The following is a 21,195-nucleotide window of genomic DNA, read 5'->3' on the forward strand; positions in this document are numbered from 1 at the left end:
GATCGGAAACAAAAACAGAAATTCAGAAGAAAGTTCACTAGACTCGAAACATTGACTTTGCTTTCTCTCCACAGATGCTGCAAGACCTGCTGAGCTGCTTTAGCAATTTCTGTTTTTCTTTCAGATCTGGGACTTGTCAGATTTTAACTCTAACTTTTTTTAAATTAAAACTTTTTCCCTGTTGAATATAATTATGTTCCTCCCTCTCTTTCACTACTTGATTGAGTTATTTCTGAGATGTTGTTTGTATTCTTCACATTGAAGACACATTGATTAGATTAGATTACTTACAATGTGGGAACAGACCCTTCGGCCTAACAAGTCCACACCGACCCTCTGAAGAGCAACCCACCCAGACCCATGCCCCTACATTTACCCCTTCAGCTAACACTATGGGCAATTTAGCATGGCCAATTCACCTAACCTGCACAGTTTTGGACTGTGGGAGGAAACCGGAGCGCCCGGAGAAAACCCACGCAGACACTGGGAGAACGTGCAAACTCCACACAGACAGTTGCTTGAGGTGGGAATTGAACCTGGGTCTTTGGCGCTGTGAGGCAGCAGTGCTAACATGTAAAATGTCTTCAATTCATCTGCCATTTCCTTATTTTTTAATATCATTAATTCCCTAGACACACAATTCAGCTGACAAGATTCATTTTTTTAAAAATAGTAATTAACACTCTTACTTTTTTTAAATTTCTAGCTTTCTCTCATAGAATCACAGAATCCCTACAGTGTGGAAACAGGCCATTCAGCCCAACAAGTTCACACCAACCCTCTGAAGAGTATTCTGGCCAGACCCATTCCCCTACATTTACCCCTAATTGCACATCCCTGAATGCTATGGGCAATTTAGCATGGCCAATTCACCTAACCTGGACATCTTTGGATGAGCATTTCCCTCCTTTTGTCATACTTTGTTCTTTTGATTTTGTCCAGTCTTCTAATTTGTCCCTCATTGTGGAATAGCATGGTTTCTCTTTTAGTTTGATATTATCTTTAACTTCCTTAGCTGAGGATATCATGCCTTTCCATTGCAGTCTGTCTTTTGATTTCACTGGACTGTACCTTTTCTGGGTGTTCTTAAATATCACACCTCTACTGACGTATCCTGTAGCCTAATTTTCCAATTCACTAGCCAGCTCTGTCTTCGTGCCCTTATGATTGTTCTTAGTGGTAAGTATTTTGAGATACAGTGACAAATAAGAGTGCAAACTTTGGCATCCAACATTTAAACTGCAAAATCCATAAGCATCAATTCACTTTTAGAAAGTATGGCAGTTTTTGGTGATGACCCTTTAAGATGGTTGAAATAAGAATGCTGGCCAGGACGCATGTAGAATTGCTATTTCTTGTGTACTCTAGCGGGTCAGGTTGAAATATTGCAGTGGAAGGAAGGCAACCATGTAGCAAATGGGAAACCAAAAAGAGTTGATCAAGTTTTTGTACAGAATAGAGATGCAAGGCAAAGTTGTCATGAATTTGGTCTCGCTTGTGTAATGGAAGAAATTCTAAGAAACAGTATTTTTAATTCTAAGAACACTTCCATTTGCGAAGGCTTTGAATTTTAGTGTGCCTAACTGTTAAGTAAAAAGAAACCAATCTATTTTCACCTTTGCTTCAGTTGAAGTATCAGTTTTACTCCAGTTTCCATTTTGTGTCACCGTTTTGCTCCCTTGCCACGTACTGGATTTGCTGGTAAACAATTTTAGTTCCTTTTTTGCACTTTGCTTGACCCTTTCTCTTACTACTTTTGAGCAAAGTCATGATGAAGCTGCTAGTCTAATTAAATAAAACAAAGCGGTGGTTGCACTCAGCAGGTCTAGCAGTACTTGGGATGAAGAAACGCAATTATTTTGAGTAAAGTATGACACTGCAGTATTCCTGCACAAATCTCATAGACAAAACTATCCCATTAAGATACCATGGATCAGTGGTTTTGGTCACCATTTTTTTGCATGGGAAGCTGAGATACTAATGAGGTAAAAGGTTCCTTCCCAGAATCTGTACATATTCTGCTCCAGATAAATTTGATAACTTGGTTTATATCCATTGTTTGGATATTCTTGACATATTTGACACAAGTCAATACATATTTATATAATCTGGAATATATTTGTTTTACCTGAAGGAGGAAATGGCAGAACTTAAAGCTCAGCTTTATTTGATGGAGAAAGAGAAGAAAGCACTTGAACTGAAGCTGAGCACTCGAGAAGCCCAGGAACAAGCTTACTTAGTACATATTGAACACTTGAAATCGGAAGTAGAAGAACAAAAGGAACAACGCATACAATCTCTCAGCTCAACCAGCAGTGGAGGAAAGGATAAACAAGTTAAAGTAAATATCACCATTGGTTTAGTTGATAAATGCTGTGCAAGAATCCTAATAATGCAACATTGTTGTCTGGACATTATTCTTTCAGTCGATAAATCTTAAAGAAGACCTGAATAATTCTCATAACAATGAGTTAACATGCAAAAGTGGAGATATGCACTCTACTGTGTTGGTAGAATATGACTCATGAGAATCTGTGTTGGAGTGTCGTTTATGTATCATATTATTAATGGCCAAGATGATGGGACAGAAAGCTAATTATCTTAAGTTTGCCAATGAGGCAAAGAAATGTCATATAAGCAGTAATGAAAGTATGACATTGCAAAGGTATATTAATGGATTAAATGAGTATCAAAACTTTTATCCTTAAATTTCAAACCAGGCGCATGTTTACATGATGAAAGCTAGCAACATTAGAGTTCTGAAGAGACTTGAGTGTCCAAATACATAGATCATTAAAATATAATGGACTGGCATATAATGGTTTAATGATCTGCCTTTCCATTGCCTATTCTATACTACTTTCCTTAAAACTAATGTGTTTATATAAGCTTTTATGCATCCCTTTTATAAGATCTCATTTTGTTGAATGTTTATTTTTGTCTGATTATACCTGTGTGAAGAGCATCAGGATATATCTTTGTGTTACTTACATAGATAGTATAAATGCAAGTTTCTGATAACTTAGAAAAAGAGCACCAAAAAGTAGCAAAGGCAGGCTAGATTAAGAATTACCAACATTGTTTAGTTCTTCTGAGTAGTAATCAATGACTTTAGGAGCAGTCCTAGATCAGCACATATGTACTTGGGGTAAAAATGTCTCTTATTAAAGAGGGGGAAGCTATTATAGATTTAGTAAAAGTACATTATTGTAGCATATTTCTATCAGTGTCAAGGTAATGAATATTAACTCTGAGCAATGAAAATTTTATTTCAGTCAGCATCAAACATTGTTGTCAGGTCTAAACAATGCACTTTGTTTCCACTAGTAACTTCAGTTAAAAGTGTAACTCTTAATTCCAGTACTAGCTCATCAAAAAGGTGTTTTACAGCACAACACTAGTAAATATGATGCAGTGAGAAATTATTTGATAGCAAGTGAAATATTTTAATTTTTAAGTACCTGATGACAGTGTGCTGAACAACAAGGGGATTCTCTTCATTCTTCTATCAACTTTTCACCTAGGAAAGCTGTAAACTTTATTGGTTTCTTTGTAACAGCCTGAAATGAACATATTCGCATTTAACCTAACAATTTTATTATTTGTATCCAAAGATATTGTTAGTTCTGATTATGTCCTTGTTTTATTTTAATCCATTAGGAATGCAGTGATGGGATAACTCATTCTCTCACTGAGCTCCAAACTCTCAATGACAATGAACTTGCAGTTGAGCTAACTAATGCATTAAAACGGTGAGTGGAGTTTCATGGAATGAATATATAATTTTAGAAAAACTCAATCATGTGCTTTTTAAATTTTGTTCTTTGCTATAAATTAGTTCTATCCCCTTAGATTGAATTTGATGACCCATTAGTTTTTGGGAAAATATGGAGCGTGCACAAGCAATTTCACATGTTATTTAAGAAAATTGGTAGTAATTAGCTGTTAAGAATACATCTTATCGAACAAGTTGAATTGCAAGAAATTAACAAAGCAATAAGGAAGAGTGAGTTAAAAAAAAATATATTTTAGAATAGTGTGTTCTGCTTCTGGCCATGAAGATGAAATTGCTACAGCATTTTGATCCTTCATGAGTTGATTTCCTTCCACAAAATCCTTGTAGAATTCTGTAACACTTGCTTGAAAGTACATGGAAGCTCCATTCAAATTACTTTGTATGGAGCAACTAAAAAAGTATACATGGAATTGTGCAACTACATGGAACTTCATTAAGGCACAACGTATAGGTGTCCAAGCCTGTACCCCCGAGTTAATTGCGCTCAACTACGATGTATTTGACTTTTTTCTTTTACCAATGCGTTTGGGGCAAACGCTATTACTGTTCTCAATTTTGAGCAATAAAACCTATTCTTCACCCACTTTTTAAAATGTGTAATTGCTCTCCCTAATATAAATATAGTTTACTCTGCTTATTATTAAAGGCAGAAATTAGATTAATTAAATAACTTGCAGAATAACACAATTGATGAAGGGATATTGGCAAACAAGGTCCAATATGTACTTGAATGTACTTAAATTTGACTTCCAGGTACAATTACACATTATTAATTCTCTTAAAATTTGCATGAATTGTTCTCTTATAAATTGCCTGTGCTGGCTTAAATATCTTCAGGTTTGGTTATACTCCATAATCTCTGGGTCCACATTATATGAGTTGGAGGATATAACAGAATGCAAAACTATAAATAATTTATTATCAATATTCTATCAGGCCAGCATAAGTTTTTTATGGTTAGCTGTACCTATAATATCGGAATTTACAGATACAGGCTTGATCATGGTTTCAGTTTCTCCACATTTCTGCATTTCTCAATGCCTGTCTATTTTGTTGCAGTTGGTAGCTAAATTTAAATTCCTAAAACAGCTTTTAATTGACCCAAAATGATCAGATGCCAATCAGAAATCAGTAATTTTTAAAATACTTTTAACATTTAAATTCCATATGCACACCCTGCAAATATTGAATTGCTGTTTAGCTAAATAAGCAGCATGCAATATTATAATTTCTGTTCACTTGTTAAGTCGATTTTAGATATTGTTTTGTAGAACTGATGTGACTAAACAAACATCATACCACTGGCATGGAATTCATACTATTTGTTATTCTAAATGCATTTGGGCCTTGCATATAAATTTGCTGAACTGATTGTCAGAAATTCTAAAGAATTTCAATTCAGCAAGCATGCATGACTTTGATTGACATTAGACCTTGTTCTAAGATCAGGAGCAAGTCATAGAGATGTACAACATTTTTTTTTGTTTTGAAACTCGCAGAAAACAATACTAAAGTATATGCACAGGCGTTCAAGGAAAGGGAATGTATAGACATTTTTCAATATCTGTTGACTTAAGATTACGAATAGGACTAGAACTGAATGATTTGAAGTGCATTCCGTTGCATAACCTGGGAAGTTGATGACCCTTGTTGGCTAATTAAAATTTGCATGATTGTTCTGCCACTTGGCTAAAAAAAAACCTGAATATTGTAATGTCTTAAAATGTAATTTAAATATATAATATCGTAATTTTAAAAAAGTATCTTGACACAGAATGTTATGTTCAAAATATTTTTGGAGGTAGTTCGAGAACAGTGTTTGATTTTGGAAAATACCATGAAAAACTCAACTTCATAAATCACCAAGCTCTGCACAAACCACCTGAACTAAATAACTTGTTTTGGTGGTAAAGTAACAACGTCTTCAGTTTAACTGTTTTTGCTCACATTTAACAAAAGTTGAAAGTGGTGTGTGCTGAAGGAGGAGGGTCAGTATTCAGTCAATCTTTGTTATTTCTGGTTGATTTATTTTGATAAATGTGTATAGCATCGATGTTTACACACAACACAAAAGTAAGGGCTTCAAATAATATGAAGACTTGTTAAATACTTCAGGAAGACAAGGTGTAGGTGTCAGGACAAATTTGATATGGAAAACTGAGGTAAGGTACTTTGAGAAGAAATAAATAACAATGTGCAAATATACATCACCTTTTAATATTGAAAGTATTCCAAGAGATTATCAAAAATAGATAACAAACCAAATGAGTGAAATATTAGAAGGTGTAACTAAAGAAGTTGTCAAATTGGGAGTTTTAATTGAGAAGGCAGCAGAGACATTCAGTGGTTGGGGGAAGGAATTCCCAGACCTGGAGCACTGGGCAAATGAAGGCATGAGAAAAACTGAAAGTGATGCATTGGAGAACAGAGTCCAAGGTTCAGAGACTGGCATTTGGGTCCATGGTGGTTGTGAGATTGTAGGACATTACTTCTATATTTAAGACATTAAAGTAAAATCAAAATTGCTTGAGTAAAGTTAAATCGGAACCAGTATAAATCAGCAACAAAAGTGGGGGCCGGCAGGATTTAGTATGGGATGAGATTCTAACAGTGCAGCCTCAAATGATCTGAAGTTGATGGGTAATAGATGAAAAATCTATTTGGAGAGTAGTGAAATATTTTGAGTCTGGAGTGAATGATATGACAGATATCCGGTGAATAATGAAATCTGAATGTTGAAGGTTGAGAGTGGAATTTGAAAGGCAAATGAGAGGAGTGGGTGTGTGGGGAAAGGAATCTCAAGGTCTTCTATAGGGATGCAAATAACAAAAGGGTCCTAAAGGAGGAGTAGGGCCAATTATGGGCTAAAAAGAGATTAATATATAGAGGCAGGAGGTATAGTTGAGATACTAAATTAACACACTGCATCTGACTTTACCAAGGGAGAAGATACAATTCAGGTCACACACAGCACAAGAAAAGATGATTTCTCAAGATATAATATGTGCCTAATTACTTAAAGTTCTGAACATTGTTTTACACTGATTCTCCAAAATGCTTGTTGGAAATGTTGCAAGCCTGGAAATTCTGTTTTTCTTCTCTTAAGGAATGGTGAAGTTGAAGGTTTCGCGATGAATTCATAATCTCACTCCAGCTATAGCAGACTTCAGGGTTTTCCAGCCAAAAATGTGATCATGCTCTTGTAGTAAAACCTATAATCTGCAAAGAGAATACTCTGTCTCAGCCTGAGGTGGTGTGTTTGGGCAAGATTTCTCCTCCTCCTAGTGTTGACTGACTAACCCTGGTGTGTCCTTAAATATTTTATTAATGAATTTCCACATAATGAATTGTTAATTAAGCAATTTTCTCACATAATGGTGTGGTTTGCACTTATTGTGATGGCATGGTTTCTTCACACTCCTGTTTGTTAGATTTCAAGTTTGCAGACATCAAGTCTGAGCAACTACTGTACTTTGAGTTTCGGTTAGTACTGTATTCAGGCAACTGTAACTATAAATCCCATAAATTATCTTGTTGCATCCTGATTTTATTTCAGTGGGAGGCCTTGCACAAAGACAATTACATTTTATTTATTTTCTGAAGAAGTGAATATTCTTTTATGGGACTTGGGTATCAATGGCAAAGCCAGCATTTATTGCCTAGGCCTAATAGCCCTTGGGTAGGTGGTGGTGAGCTTCTGCAATTCATGTGATGTAGGTACATACACAATGTTGTTAAAATGGGAGTTTGCCTCAGCACAGTGAAATAATGGCATTAAATGTCCAAATCAGTATGATGTGTGGTTTGGAGGCGAGCTTGCATGTGGTGGTGTTCCCAAGCATTTGCTGCCCTTGACTTTCCTCCGTGGTTGCGGTGACAGGTGTGGAACGTGTATCTTGTGGGTGATGCACACTGCTGCTGCTGTATGAAGGAGGTGGAGGAAGTGGATGTTGAAAACTGGACGGGATGTCCTGGATTGTGTAGAAATTCCTTTATCTTGTTGGAGTTGCACTTATCCAGATAAGTAAAGTCTATTCTGTAATACTCTGGACTTGTGCCTTATGTGAATAGGCTTCGGAGGTTTTGGAGGTGAGGCATAAATCACAGCCTCTGACCTGTTCTTGATGCCATAGTATTTATGTTTTAATTCATTCATTGATACAATATGGGCTTTACTAGTTGGGCCAGCATTTATTGCTCATTCCTGGTTGCCCTTGAGACTCGTACAGTTCAGTCTCTGGTCAGTGGTGTCCCCAGGATGTTGATAGTGGGGGAATTCAGCAATGGTTATGTATTTGAATGTCAAGGGAAGATGGTTAGATATTCTTTTGTCTGAAACTTGTGGTCTAAATTTTAATTTTCAAATGTTAGCCATGCTTGGATCTTGTCCAGGACTTAATGGATATGATCATAGACCACATCAGTACCTGGAGAGTAACTAAAAGGTGCTGAAAAATACAGTCGTCACTCAGCATTCCACTTCTGACCTTATGATGAGGAGTAGGTTATAAATGAAGCAACTAAAAATGCTTGGACCCAGGATATCACCTGCACAATGCCTGTGATGATGATCTTGGACTGAACTGATTGATCCCAACCGCCACAACCATCATCTTTTGTATTGGGTGTGACTGCAATTATTGTTGAGTTTTCCCCAAATCCTATTGACTCCAACTTTGCAAAGGATATTTGGTGGCACTTGGTTAAATGCTGCCTTGATATTGAGTACAGTCTCCCTCACTTTGAGTTCAGGAGCTGTTCAGCCCTTGTGGAATCAAAACTATTCTGATATGACTTGGCTGTACAGAAACTACAAAAGAAGTTAGTTGACCCTTCAGTCCATTTTGTCACAGTGAGCTGTGAATTCCTTACTGCTTTCTAAAATTGATTTACCCATCTTGCAAGCTTTATGGGCATATAACACAGGAACATAAGACTTAGGAGCAGGAATACACGAGTTACTCCATCATTTAATAAGATCATGGCTGTGATGTACTTGTGATGTCAGTCCATTTTCCTGTCTGCACCTGTGACTGTCTTGTCAGTCGAAAATCTATGCATCTTTGCATTGAATAAATGTAAAGACGCAACCTCACCTACTTTCTGAGGAAGAGAATTCGATACTCTAAAGACTCTCTGTGAAATAAAAATGGCCCAAGGGAACAACTACTTCTTAATTTATATCCCTTGGTTTTAGTCTCTCCCATATAGGGTGAATATCCAGACAGTGTTGCCATATCAGGTCCACTCAAGATCTTGTAGGTTTCAGTACACTCACGTTTTGTTCTTTTGACCTTCAATGGTTTAGTTATGACCTGTTGAACTGATCATCCCAAGAATGAGTTGAATGAACTGTCTCCGACTGCTCTTCAAACAATTGTATCATCTTGCCAAATAAGAACAGCAAAACTACACAGATGTGGTCTTAGCAACATTCTATATAGCTTCAGCAAAACATTGCTTATATTCCATTCCATTTACAATAAATGGCAGGAATATGGTGTGCATCTCTGGAATCCACATTTTCTGAAATGTTATTTGCACTGGAGATGGTGCAAAGGAGATTTACCAGGATGTTGCCTGGGCTAGCAAGTTTCAGTTATGAAGAGAGATTGGATAGACTTGGGTTCTTTTCCTTGGAGCAGAGGAGACAGAAGGTTGGGGCTGGGAAGCATGATTGTGATGGAATGACAATTTCTTTACTCACTCACCTAACCTATATATATAAAACCCTTTACAAATGTTCCACTTTTTCACAATTTACTATCTTACCTCTCCTGATGCCATAAGCAAACTTATATGCATTTCTGATTTGGAGATGCTGGTGTTGGAGTGGGTGTACAAAGTTAAAAATCTCACAACGCCAGGTTATAGTCCAATGATGAAGGAGCGTTGCTCCGAAAGCTAGTGTGCTTCCAATTAAACCTATTGGACTATAACCTGGTGTTGTGTGATCTTTAACTTTGCTATAAATTCTGTGTCTTACAATTGCGTCCTCCACAGCCACCTGATGAAGGAGCGACGCTCCAAAAGCTAGTGCTTCCAATTAAACCTGTTGGACTATAACCTGGTGTTGTGTGATTTTTAACTTTATATGCATTTGCTACCCTTATTCAAATCAAAAAATATATTTCTCTAGATTGTAAATAATTGTTGTGGCACCTCATTGGTGGCAGCCTGCCAACCTGAAGATAATGCAATTGTCCATACTCTCTGCTTTCTGTTCACTAGCCATTCCTGCTAAAATGCTTTCCCATGCGCAATTTTTTAAAATCATGTGCAGTGTCTTATTAAATGTCCTTTTGAAATCCAACTATCCCATATATTACATGTCATAACCAGTAGAGGGTAGATGGGAATATTACAGTTTATATGGTGTACATAGATTCTCAAAGGACATTTGGTAGTGTTGTACAACTGACCTGTGAGTAAAGTTAGAGATCATGAAAGGGAGAGTAATAACGACCTGTATATTAATGACCTCAACTTGTGTAGTGGCTCAATTTCAAGCTTTGTGGTAATGCAAAACTTGGAACTATTTTGACCAATAGGAAGGTAGTGTTAACTTCAAAAGTGCATAGGCTGGTGTAATGAGCTGGCGAGTGACAGAAAAAATAATACACAAAAAACATGAACAGGTTTGATTCTGGTGGTTAAGTATTGTGTGGGCATTCCTTCAAACCTAAGTGGTCTAGTATAGATGAAGATAACTTCCTTTCTAGTCTAACTAGAAGAGCCCTGTTCAGCAAATAATATAAATTGAATTGCATTACTACAACTATTTTCAGATTAAGTGAATGTGACCATCGTTAGATAGAGACTGTTAGGAGTGAATTTGATTCAGGTCTGTCCCCTGCCAACTCCTCCTTTTACTTTTCGCAAGTCCCTGTACCATTGCTCTCAATTAAGTATTAACTCTTTGATACCCATAGTTTGGAGGAGCCGGTGTTGGACTGGGATGGACAAAGTTAAAAATCACACAACACCAGGTTATAGTCCAACAGAGTTATATCCCCCAAGTGTCTCTTTCCCTCATACGGTTTTGTTATTCACATTACTCACTAATTAATTTTACCCCTCCCTATCTTTGACTTTACAAATTTACGAATTCAGATTTCACTAATCAGGTTTCACTAATCTCTTTTGTATAGATTTGGAAGAAGAATAATCTGTTGGCTAGAGGTTGATTTGGCTTGAACTGACTTTCTGATGTTATGAGACCTGTAATTCTCTCTTGAACTGTCGGGTCTTCAATCTTATCTTTTTCATGGAGGACTTGTGTGATTTATTTCTATTGCTTATAGATATCAGTGTGGTCCTTTGCTATAGCTGGCAGCTTTTTTTACTTTGCATTATCTTGAAATTTTGCACATTGTCTCTTATTGATATCTTCCATGAAGTTATATGCATCACACCTTCAATTTGTCAGTGAAATTTGGTTCTCATTTTGTTTGTACATCTGTGTTGAAGAGGTAGATCAAAAACTTAACTACTTTGGGCTTTTTCTTACTTATCAGCGATTGAATTATTGGTGAAACTAACTTGTTCACTTTCTCATTTATGTTACTTGGACATTCATGCGACATCCTTTATTGTTGTGGATTCTTCTTTGGAAGAGGAAAATGTCCCTATCAAGTGGTGTAGGCAGAAGTTTGTTCTTGTTGGCTCGCTTGTCATTTCAAACTGGTTGCAACTAGGAATCTGACTTTTTTAAGAATTTTGATAGCAGTGGAAAAAATTTCACTCAAGCCACTTAGGCACAGTTTTCCATCTTATTTATGGCATGAAACAGATTTTTTTGTTCCAAAGTAATTAAATTCAGAAAATTCTGTTTTTTGTTTAAACTCTGGGAAACAGCTTTTGGAGCCCAACAATGTTATCGACTGGCTTAGCATTTTGTTGTTTAACTTCTTCTACCTTTTGAATAAAATTGAGGTCAATACATATGCTTCTATTGGTAGTGAAAATCTTTGGTTCATTGGAGCACATTTTTAACATTAAATGCCCTTGCTCCATGTAATTGCGATCTGTTGGCTTTAAGCAGTGTTTTGTCAACAAAAGCTCACTATCGGATGATGTGGCGACACTTCCTCCTCCTGACTTAAAATTTGAGAGCTGCTTGATTTGGGAAAACTTTGGGATTATCTACAGGTGGAGACTGTTTACCTTCATTTATCATTTGCTGGGGGTAGTTCTTTGGTTTTATGCTTTTGTGGCTGTGTTCTGCTTTGACAAACTTTCTTACAATGAAAGCATACAATTTTAAAAGCTTTTTGCCGCGCATGGATAAGGGTTTTCTTTGCTCCACAGTTTTGGCAAGGCATCAGTGTTTAACATCTGTCCTACCCAGTGTGTTGTATTATCTGCTGTGTGTTTTGTGGCTTTGTACCTTAAGAAGTGAATCAGTTCTGTAGATCTCCTGTGTCTTGTCTCATCTTTTCATAGGATTGATCTGTTTTGGTTCCAGACCTCCTGATTCACTCATGATCTGGTTTTCTGTCTGGTCAGTTCTCCTTCGAACTGTAATAAATCTGACAAAGATTCACCCCATAATCCTTACAACAATTCAGTCACTAATGAATTCTGACTTTGAGTCACATCCACGAGCCTGTAGAAACCATTGATCATGTGGTACAGTTGAGAACAGAAGCGAGTCAAACAGTCAGGGCAAGCAGGGACAAGGTAGGACTAATAAATTAAACAGCATTTGTTTCAATGCAAGGGGCCTAACAGAGAAGGCAGATGAACTCAGGGCATGGTTAGGAACATGGGACTGGGATATCATAGCAATTACAGAAACATGGCTCAGGTATGGGCAGGACTGGCAGCTTAATGTTCCAGGATACAAATGCTACAGGAAGGATAGAAAGGGAGGCAAGAGAGGAGGGGGAGTGGAGTTTTGATCAGGGATAGCGTTACAGCTGTACTTCGGGAGGATATTCCTGGAAAAACATCCAGGGAAGTTATTTGGGTGGAACTGAGAAATAAGAAAGGGATGATCACCTTATTGGGATTACATTATAGACCCCCTAATAGTCAGAGGGAAATTGAGAAACAAACTTGTAAGGAGATCTCAGCTATCTGTAAGAATAATAGGGTGGTTATGGGAGCGGATTTTAACTTTCCAAACATAGACTGGGACTGCCATAGTGTTAAAGATTTAGATGGAGAGGAATTTGTTAAGTGTGTACAAGACAATTGTCTGATTCAGTATGTGGATGTACCTACTCATGGGAAATAAGACAGGGCAGGTGACTGAGGTGTCAGTGAGGGGAGCACTTTGGGGCCAGCGACCATAATTCTATTAGATTTAAAATAGTGATCGAAAAGGATCTAAAAGTTGAAGTTCTAAATTGGAGGAAGGCTAATTTTGGGTATTAGGCAAGAACTTTCGGAAGCTGATTGGGGCGGATGTTCGCGGTAAAGGGACAGCTAGAAAATGGGAAGCCTTCAGAAATGAGATAACAAGAATCCAGAGGCAGTATATTCCTGGAAGGATGAAAGGAAAGGCTGTTGGGTATAGGGAGTGCTGGATGACTAAAGAAATTGAGGGTTTGGTTAAGAAAAAGAAGGAAGCATATGTAAGGTATAGACAGGATAGATCAAGTGAATCCTTAGAAGAGTATAAAGGCAGTAGGAGTATACTTAATAGGGAAATCAGGAGGGCAAAAAGGGGACATGAAATAGCTTTGGCAAATAGAATTTAGGAGAATCCAGAGGGTTTTTACAAATACATTAAGGACAAAAGGGTAACTATGGAGAGAATAGGGCCCCTCAAAGATCAGCAAGGTGGCCTTTGTGTGGAGCTGCAGAAAATGGGGGAGATACTAAGTGAGTATTTTGCATCAGTATTTACTGTGGAAAAGGATATGGAAGATATAGATTGAAGGGAAATAGATGGTGATATCTTGCAAAATGTCCAGATTACAGAGGAGGAAGTGCTGGATGTCTTGAAATGGGTAAAGGTGGATAAATTCCCAGGACCTGATAAAGTGTACTGTAGAACTCTGTGGGAAGCTAGAGAAGTGATTGCTGGGCCTCTTGCTGAGATATTTGCATCATCGATAGTCACAGGTGAGGTGCCGGAAGACTGGAGGTTGGCTAACGTGGTGCCACTGTTTAAGATGGGTGGTAAGGACAAGCCAGGGAACTATAGACCAGTGAACCTGACGGTGGTGGGCAAGTTGTTGGAGGGAATCCTGAGGAACAGGTTGTACATGTATTTGGACCGTTTCCTCCGCTACATCGATGACTGTATCGGTGCTGCCTCGTGCTCCCACGAGGAGGTTGAACAGTTCATCCACTTTACCAACAGTTTCCACCCCGACCTCAAATTCACCTCCACCATCTCAGACTCCTCCCTCCCCTTCCTACACCTTTCCATTTCTATCTCGGGTGACCGAATGGACACGAAACCGACCGACTCCCACAGCTACCTAGACTACACCTCCTCCCACCCTGCCCCCTGTAAAAACACCATCCCATATTTCCAATTCCTTCATCTCCGTCACATCTGCTCCCAGGAGGACCAGTTCCAAAACCGTACCACCCAGATGGCCTCCTTCTTCAAGGACCGCAATTTCCCCCCAGACGTAGTCGACGATTCCCTCCACCGCATCTCTTCCACTTCCCGCTCCTCTGCCCTTGAGCCCCGCCCCTCCAACCACTACCAGGACAGAACCCCACTAGTCCTCACCTACCACCCCACCAACCTCCATGTCCAGCATATCATCCGCCGTCATTTCCGCCACCTCCAAACGGACCCCACCACCAGGGATATATTTCCCTCCCCTCCCCTATCAGCGTTCCAAAAAGACCACTTCCTCCGTGACTCCCTCGTCAGGTCCACCCTCCACTCCTGGCACCTTCCCCTGCAACCACAAGAAATGCAAAACTTGCGCTACACCTCCCCCCTTACTTCCCTCCAAGGTCCCAAGGGATCCTTCCATATCCGCCACAAATTCACCTGCACTTCCACACACATCATCTGTTGCATCAGCTGCACCCGATGTGGCCTCCGCTATATTGGGGAGACAAGCTGCCTACTTGCGGAATGTTTCAGAGAACACCTCTGGGACACCCGGACTAACCAACCCAACCACCCCGTAGCCCAACACTTCAACTCCCCTTCCCACTCCACCAAGGACATGCAGGTCCTTGGACTCCTCCATCACCAGACCATGACAACACGACTGTTGGAGGAAGAGCACCTCATCTTCCGCCTGGGAACCCTCCAACCACAAGGGATGAACTCAGATTTCTCCAGTTTCCTCATTTCCCCTCCCCCCCACCTTGATTCAGTCAAATCCCTCGAACTCAGCACTGCCTTCCTAACATGCAATCGACTTCCTGACCTCTCCGCCCTCACCCCATTCCGGCCTATCACCCTCACCTTGACCTCCTTCCACCTATCGCATTCCCAACGCCCCTCCCCCAAGTCCCTCCTCCCTACCTTTTATCTTAGCCTGCTGGACACACTTTCCTCATTCCTGAAGAAGGGCTTGTGCCCGAAACGTCGATTCTCCTGTTCCTTGGATGCTGCCTGACCTGCGCTTTTCCAGCAACACATTTTCAGCTCTGATCTCCAGCATCTGCAGTCCTCACCTTCTCCATGTATTTGGAAAGGCAAGGACTAATTAGGGATAGTCAACATGGCTTTGTGCGTGGGAAGTCATGTCTCACAAACTTGATTGAGTATTTTGAAGAATTAACAAAGAGGATTGATGAGGGCAGAGAAGTAGATGTGATCTATATGGACTTCAGTAAGGCGTTCGACAAAGTTCCCCATGGGAGACTGATTAGATCTCATGGAATGCAGGGAGAACTAGCCATTTGGATACAGAACTGGCTCAAAGGTAGAAGACAGAGGGTGGTGGTGGAGGGTTGTTTTTCAGACTGGAGGCCTGTGACCAGTGGAGTGCCACAAGGATCGGTGCTGGGTACTTTACTTTTTGTCATTTACATAAATGATTTGGATGCAAGCATAAGAGGTACAGTTAGTAGATGACACCAAAATTGGAGTTGTAGTGGATAGCGAAGAGGGTTACCTCCCATTACAACAGGCTCTTGACCAGATGGGCCAATGGACTGAGAAGTGGCAGATGGAGTTTAATTCAGGAAAATGTGAGGTGCTTCAGTTTGGGAAAGCAAATCAACGCAGGATTTATACAATTAATGGTAAGGTCCTAGGGAGTGTTGCTGAACAAAGAGACCTTGGAGTGCAGGTTCATAGCTCCTTGAAAGTGGAGTCGCAGGTAGATATGATAGTGAAGGAGGCGTTTGGTATGCTTTCCCTTATTGGTCAGAGTATTGAGTACAGGACTTGGGAGGTCATGTTGTGGCTGTACAGGACATTGGTTAGGCCACTGTTGGAATATTGCGTGCAATTCTGGTCTCCTTCCTATTGGAAAGATATTGTGAAACTTAAAAGGGTTCAGAAAAGATTTACAAGGATGTTGCCAGGGTTGGAGGATTGGAGCTATAGGGAGAGGCTGAACAGGCTGGGGCTGTTTTCCCTGGAGCGTGGAAGGCTGAGGGGTGACCTTATGGAGGTTTACAAAACTGAGGGGCATGGATAGAGTAAATTGGCAAAGTCTCTTCCCTGGTGTCAGGGAGTCCAGTCCTAGAGGGCATTAGTTTAGGGTGAGGGGGGAAAGATATAAAAGAGACCTAAGGGGCAACTTTTTCCACACAGAGGGTGGTACAGGTATGGAATGAGCTGCCAGAGGAAGTGGTGGAGGCTGGTACAATTGCAACATTTAAGAGGCATTTGGATGGGTATATGAATAGGAAGGGTTTGGAGCAATATGGACCAGGTGCTGGCAGATGGGACTAGATTGGGTTGGGATATCTGGTCGGTATGGATGGGTTGGAACGAAGGGTCTGTTTCCATGCTGTATATTTCTATGACTCTATCTTCCTTTGAATTTATTCTTGGATGCTGCAATCTTTTTTTGTTAAATCTTACTCTTTAAAGAATTTTATTAGTTCTCAGGTTGAAATAATTGTCAAAGGCTTTCAGACCACTTTGAATTTGTTTGATATTTAAGTTAATTTTATTTTTTGGAGAATTAAAAATATCATCCATTATACAGCCGGTTCTGATATAGCAAGAAGTCAACCATCTCAATCTTAAAAATATTCAAATGCTGACCCAGCCAGCAGTGTCCACATCCCACAAGTGAATAAATAAATTAAAATAACCCAACTGTGCATTCTCCTGCAAGCTTGCGTTTTCAGAAAATCACGCAATAGCTTAACCATTTAAACTAATGGGGCTAGAATTGCATTATACCCAATACAGATAATGAAAGTTCACATTCTATAACTAACAGTCTAAATTCTTCAATCGTGTTAAAGCCAATTAGTGTTAAAGGAATGCATTTTATGGCAGAACAGACTGTGCTCCCACCTGTTTACAGAAGTGGATTTAATTATTCAGGTTCTGTCTTGCTAACCAGTTTAGAAGCTGTCCATCAGCTCCTGGAATATGCATATTTTCTGTGATAGCCCTCTTAAACTTCCTTCTTTTGTAGACCTGCCATGCGATATCTGCACATTATGGCAGTCATGCTGGATTAGATCTGTACATTATTTTTAAAATTACTGGCCTTTCTGTCTGAATTACTGCATAGTTTAAGATTTCCCCATTTGTACAAGGTATGTTTGCCTTCAACTTGCAATCTTTTTAATGTCTAGTCACCTTTGTGGTTCAACCTCAGCTCAAAACCACTCCCCCAGACCTCCACCTCACAGTACGGCCTGTATCTCTGCCTGGGAGTTGCAGGTTTGTTCTGATTGTGTACATCTTCTGTCAGGTCTGAAATGCTTTGCTATTCTTTGAAATATTATTCTATCTGGAGTGCTTGTGGGGTTTGCCATCCTCAGTAATCAATAGGATCTGTCTTCAAGTTTTTTGGGTCACCAGAACAATTTTGTTCTGTTTTCTCTTTAAGATCTGAATCTAATTTCTCTTTGTTGGCACCACTTAGAAACAGTGCTAACTACTGTCACTCTAGGTTGTGGCAGGAGCCCACTGTTGTCACCACAGTGCTGCTTATCACCTTGTGAGAATTTCTTCAAGTCTGAAGTTGTCCAGTGTAAATGAGGATAGCCACTTTTCTGGTGTAACTACAAGGGTTGACTAATTAATATGAAACTTATTGTGTTCCTGCAGCTATTTATAAATTGCATGAGCATCACCTACATTACTACAGAGACTATTAGAGCACATTTGTCTCAGGTCTGTTTCCTGACAGCTGCTTCTTTACTCTGACCAAGCTTCTGTAACATCATCACAATGCGTTTAGTGCATTCAATTACATGCGAACCCTTTCAGGACCATGTCCAGCACAAGGCAATATAAAGTGAGTTTGTATGTACTTAAATCATTGAAGGTGGCAGGACGGGTTGAGATTTTGTGGTTAGGGCTGGGTGATTGATTTATCTGACACAGATGCTGTTTGGTCATTAAATCCATGCTGAAGTTTCTCAGCTATGCAGTTAGTTCCACTGGATTAGTGGTGCTGGAAGAGCACAGCAGTTCAGGCAGCATCCAACGAGCAGCGAAATCGACGTTTCGGGCAAAAGCCCTTCATCAGGAATAAATTATTCCTGATGAAGGGCTTTTGCCCGAAACGTCGATTTCGCTGCTCGTTGGATGCTGCCTGAACTGCTGTGCTCTTCCAGCACCACTAATCCAGTATTTGCTTTCCAGCATCTGCAGTCATTGTTTTTACCCAGTTAGTTCCACTGCTCTACTCTTTCATCTATCTTGAAACTTTTCCTTTTTAATTATTTTTCTAATTCTTTTCAAAATAAATTATTATTGATTTCCAATCTATTTGCTGTTTTGTTGTAAGTTTAATGATTTAGATGAGACAACTAAATGTTACATCTCCAAGTTTGCAAGTGACTGGGTTGAAGGATGAATTGTGAGGAGGATGCAGAGATGCTTCACTGTGATTTGGACAAGTTGAGTGGGTAAATGCATGGATGATGCATTATGGTATAGACACATGAGGTAATCTACTTTGGTAGTAAAGATAGGAAGGTGAATTATTATCTGAGTGGCAAAAGATTGGGAAAGGGGGAGGAAGTGGGGTTCTTGTACACTGAAAGTAAGTATGCAGTTGAGGCAGGTGGTCAAGAAGCAAATAGTACGTTGGCCTTCATAAGAGGATTTGAGGACAGGTGTAGGATGTCTTGCTGCAATTGAATAGTGCCTTGGTGAGATGACACCTGGAGTATTGTGTGTAGTTTAGGTCTCCTTATCTGAGGAAGGTTGCTCTGCTTATGGAGGAAATGAAATAAAGATTTAAAAGACTGACTCCTAGAATGACCGAACACAGACTGGATTGTTTAGCACTACATTCATTGGAGTTTTGAATAATGAGGGGTAGTTCTCAGAAAAACTATGAAATTCTAACAGGTCCAGAAAGGGTAAATGTATAAGAATGTTCCTGATGACTGAAGTGGCATAATCAGGGATCATATCTGAAGATCAGGGTTAGGTCTTTTATGACTGAGATGAGGAGAAATCTCCACCCCAGAGAGTAATGAGCCTGTGGAATTCTCTGCCACAGAAAGCAGTTGAGGCCAAAACATTAAATGTTTTCAAAAAGGATTTAGATATGATTCTTGGAGCTAAAAGCATTTAGCTTTCGATTGTTTGTTTGTAACACTTACTCAAGTACAAGAATACATGAGTACTGTAAAAAGTGCACAATGTCACCATTCTCCGGCACCATCTTAGTATACAAAAGACAGGATTAAAAACAAAAGCAGAAATAAAAGAAACAGTCACTTCACTCCCCTGCCTCTGCCATGAATCCTCACTACCAGAAAAACACAACCACAATGTCCATTCCTCAATCTGTGAGCACTCCAGTGCCCTGAGTACCAATACGCCACCACAGCTGGAATGCCACTGTCTACACCATCAGCCTTAGCTGCGCTGCTGCTAGAACTGTTTTGTCTGTCTTTGGCGCCATCTTGCCTCCACCATCGTTGCTGCCATGAATTCGCGCTGGGCTCAGAATTGATGCTGAGCCCACAATGCCAAAGCAGCTGGTGCCTCTTTTCTGCTTATGTTGCTGCCACCTCCTGGGACCGCCATTTCAGCTAAGGAACTTGCTACTGCCAACCCCTGGGAAGGAACTCCTGCTGCTGCCAACATTCTTGGAGGAAACATCTCCCACTGCTGCTGACGCTCTGGGAAGGAACTGCTCCTGCCGCTGCCTCTTCCTTTAGGAAAAGAAAGAGAGGAAATAAAGAAATACAGACTGAAGCAGATGAGCCCAGGCTCAGGAACCAGGCACAAACAGTATGGGGAAGAACTGGGAACAACATACTGAAAAGGATGATCAGCCATGATCCTATTGAATGGCAGAACAGGCTCAAAGGGACAAATGGCCTTCTCTTGTTCCTTTTTGTATGCTTTTCAATTCAACTCTGGTTCTTCATTAATCATCATAAATCAATATCCTCTAATCACCAATCAATCTGTCACTGGAAACAATCTCAGATTTACTGTTGGAAACCTCTTCTAAATTTGAATACCTCTGTCAAATCTGCCTTTTTTGTTCTTTGCTGTAATGAGAGAAAAGAAATTTCTCTTGTCTCTACATAACTGTCGCTGCATAACTCTTTCATCCTAGTTGCCAATGTAGTGAATCTCTTCTTTACCTTCTCTAAGACCTTGACCCCCTTTCTAAAGATGTGTTTCCCAAGATTAGGCATAATACTCCAGCTGCAACCTACTTGGTGTTTACAAAGACTTGGCAAAACTTCCTTGCTTTTGTACTTTGTCTGTCATTAAAAAGGCTTAACATTCTTTTTTTACCAGCTGTTTTAACTTGTCTTTCAAAGAGTTGTGTACATCCACTTCCAATTTCCCCTTATCCGTCCTGCCAGAATGAATCACTTAACAGTTCTTTGAACTATTTTTATACCGTGTCTATGTCCTTCTGAAGTTTGATACAATCCTCTTTACTGTTAACCACAAATGAGTTTCATATTATGTACTGATTTAAGATTAGATTAGATTGCTTACAGTGTGGAAACAGGCCCTTTGGCCCAACAAGTCCACACCGACCCGCTGAAGCGCAACCCACCCATACCCCTACATTTACCCCTTACCTAACACTACGGGCAATTTAGCATGGCCAATTTACCTAACCTGCACATCTTTGGACTGTGGGAGGAAACCGGAGCACCCGGAGGAAACCCACGCAGACACTGGGAGAACGTGCAAACTCCATACAGTCAGTCGCCTGAGGCGGGAATTGAACCCGGGTCTCTGCTGCTGTGAGGCAGCAGTGCTAGCCACTGTGCCACTGTGCTGCCCATCAACATCAATCTATTCTTAGTGCTGGTGATGACCATTGATTACTGTAAAA

At 39.9% G+C, this 21,195-nt stretch overlaps 1 protein-coding gene across 7 annotated transcripts in view; it reads left to right on the forward strand.

The window, feature by feature from the left end:
- The window catches only part of mcc (MCC regulator of WNT signaling pathway), a 180,499-nt gene that overhangs the window by 141,672 nt on the left and 17,632 nt on the right, over positions 1-21,195 (forward strand). For all 7 annotated transcript variants that reach the window (XM_072583876.1, XM_072583840.1, XM_072583859.1 and 4 more), the window contains 2 exons: positions 2,135-2,341; positions 3,661-3,752. In XM_072583876.1, coding sequence (XP_072439977.1) covers positions 2,135-2,341; positions 3,661-3,752 — 299 coding nt within the window. The remainder of the gene's footprint in view (positions 1-2,134; positions 2,342-3,660; positions 3,753-21,195) is intronic.

The sequence above is a fragment of the Chiloscyllium punctatum genome, chromosome 2 (genome assembly GCF_047496795.1).
Source record: "Chiloscyllium punctatum isolate Juve2018m chromosome 2, sChiPun1.3, whole genome shotgun sequence".
Taxonomy (NCBI): domain Eukaryota; kingdom Metazoa; phylum Chordata; class Chondrichthyes; order Orectolobiformes; family Hemiscylliidae; genus Chiloscyllium; species Chiloscyllium punctatum.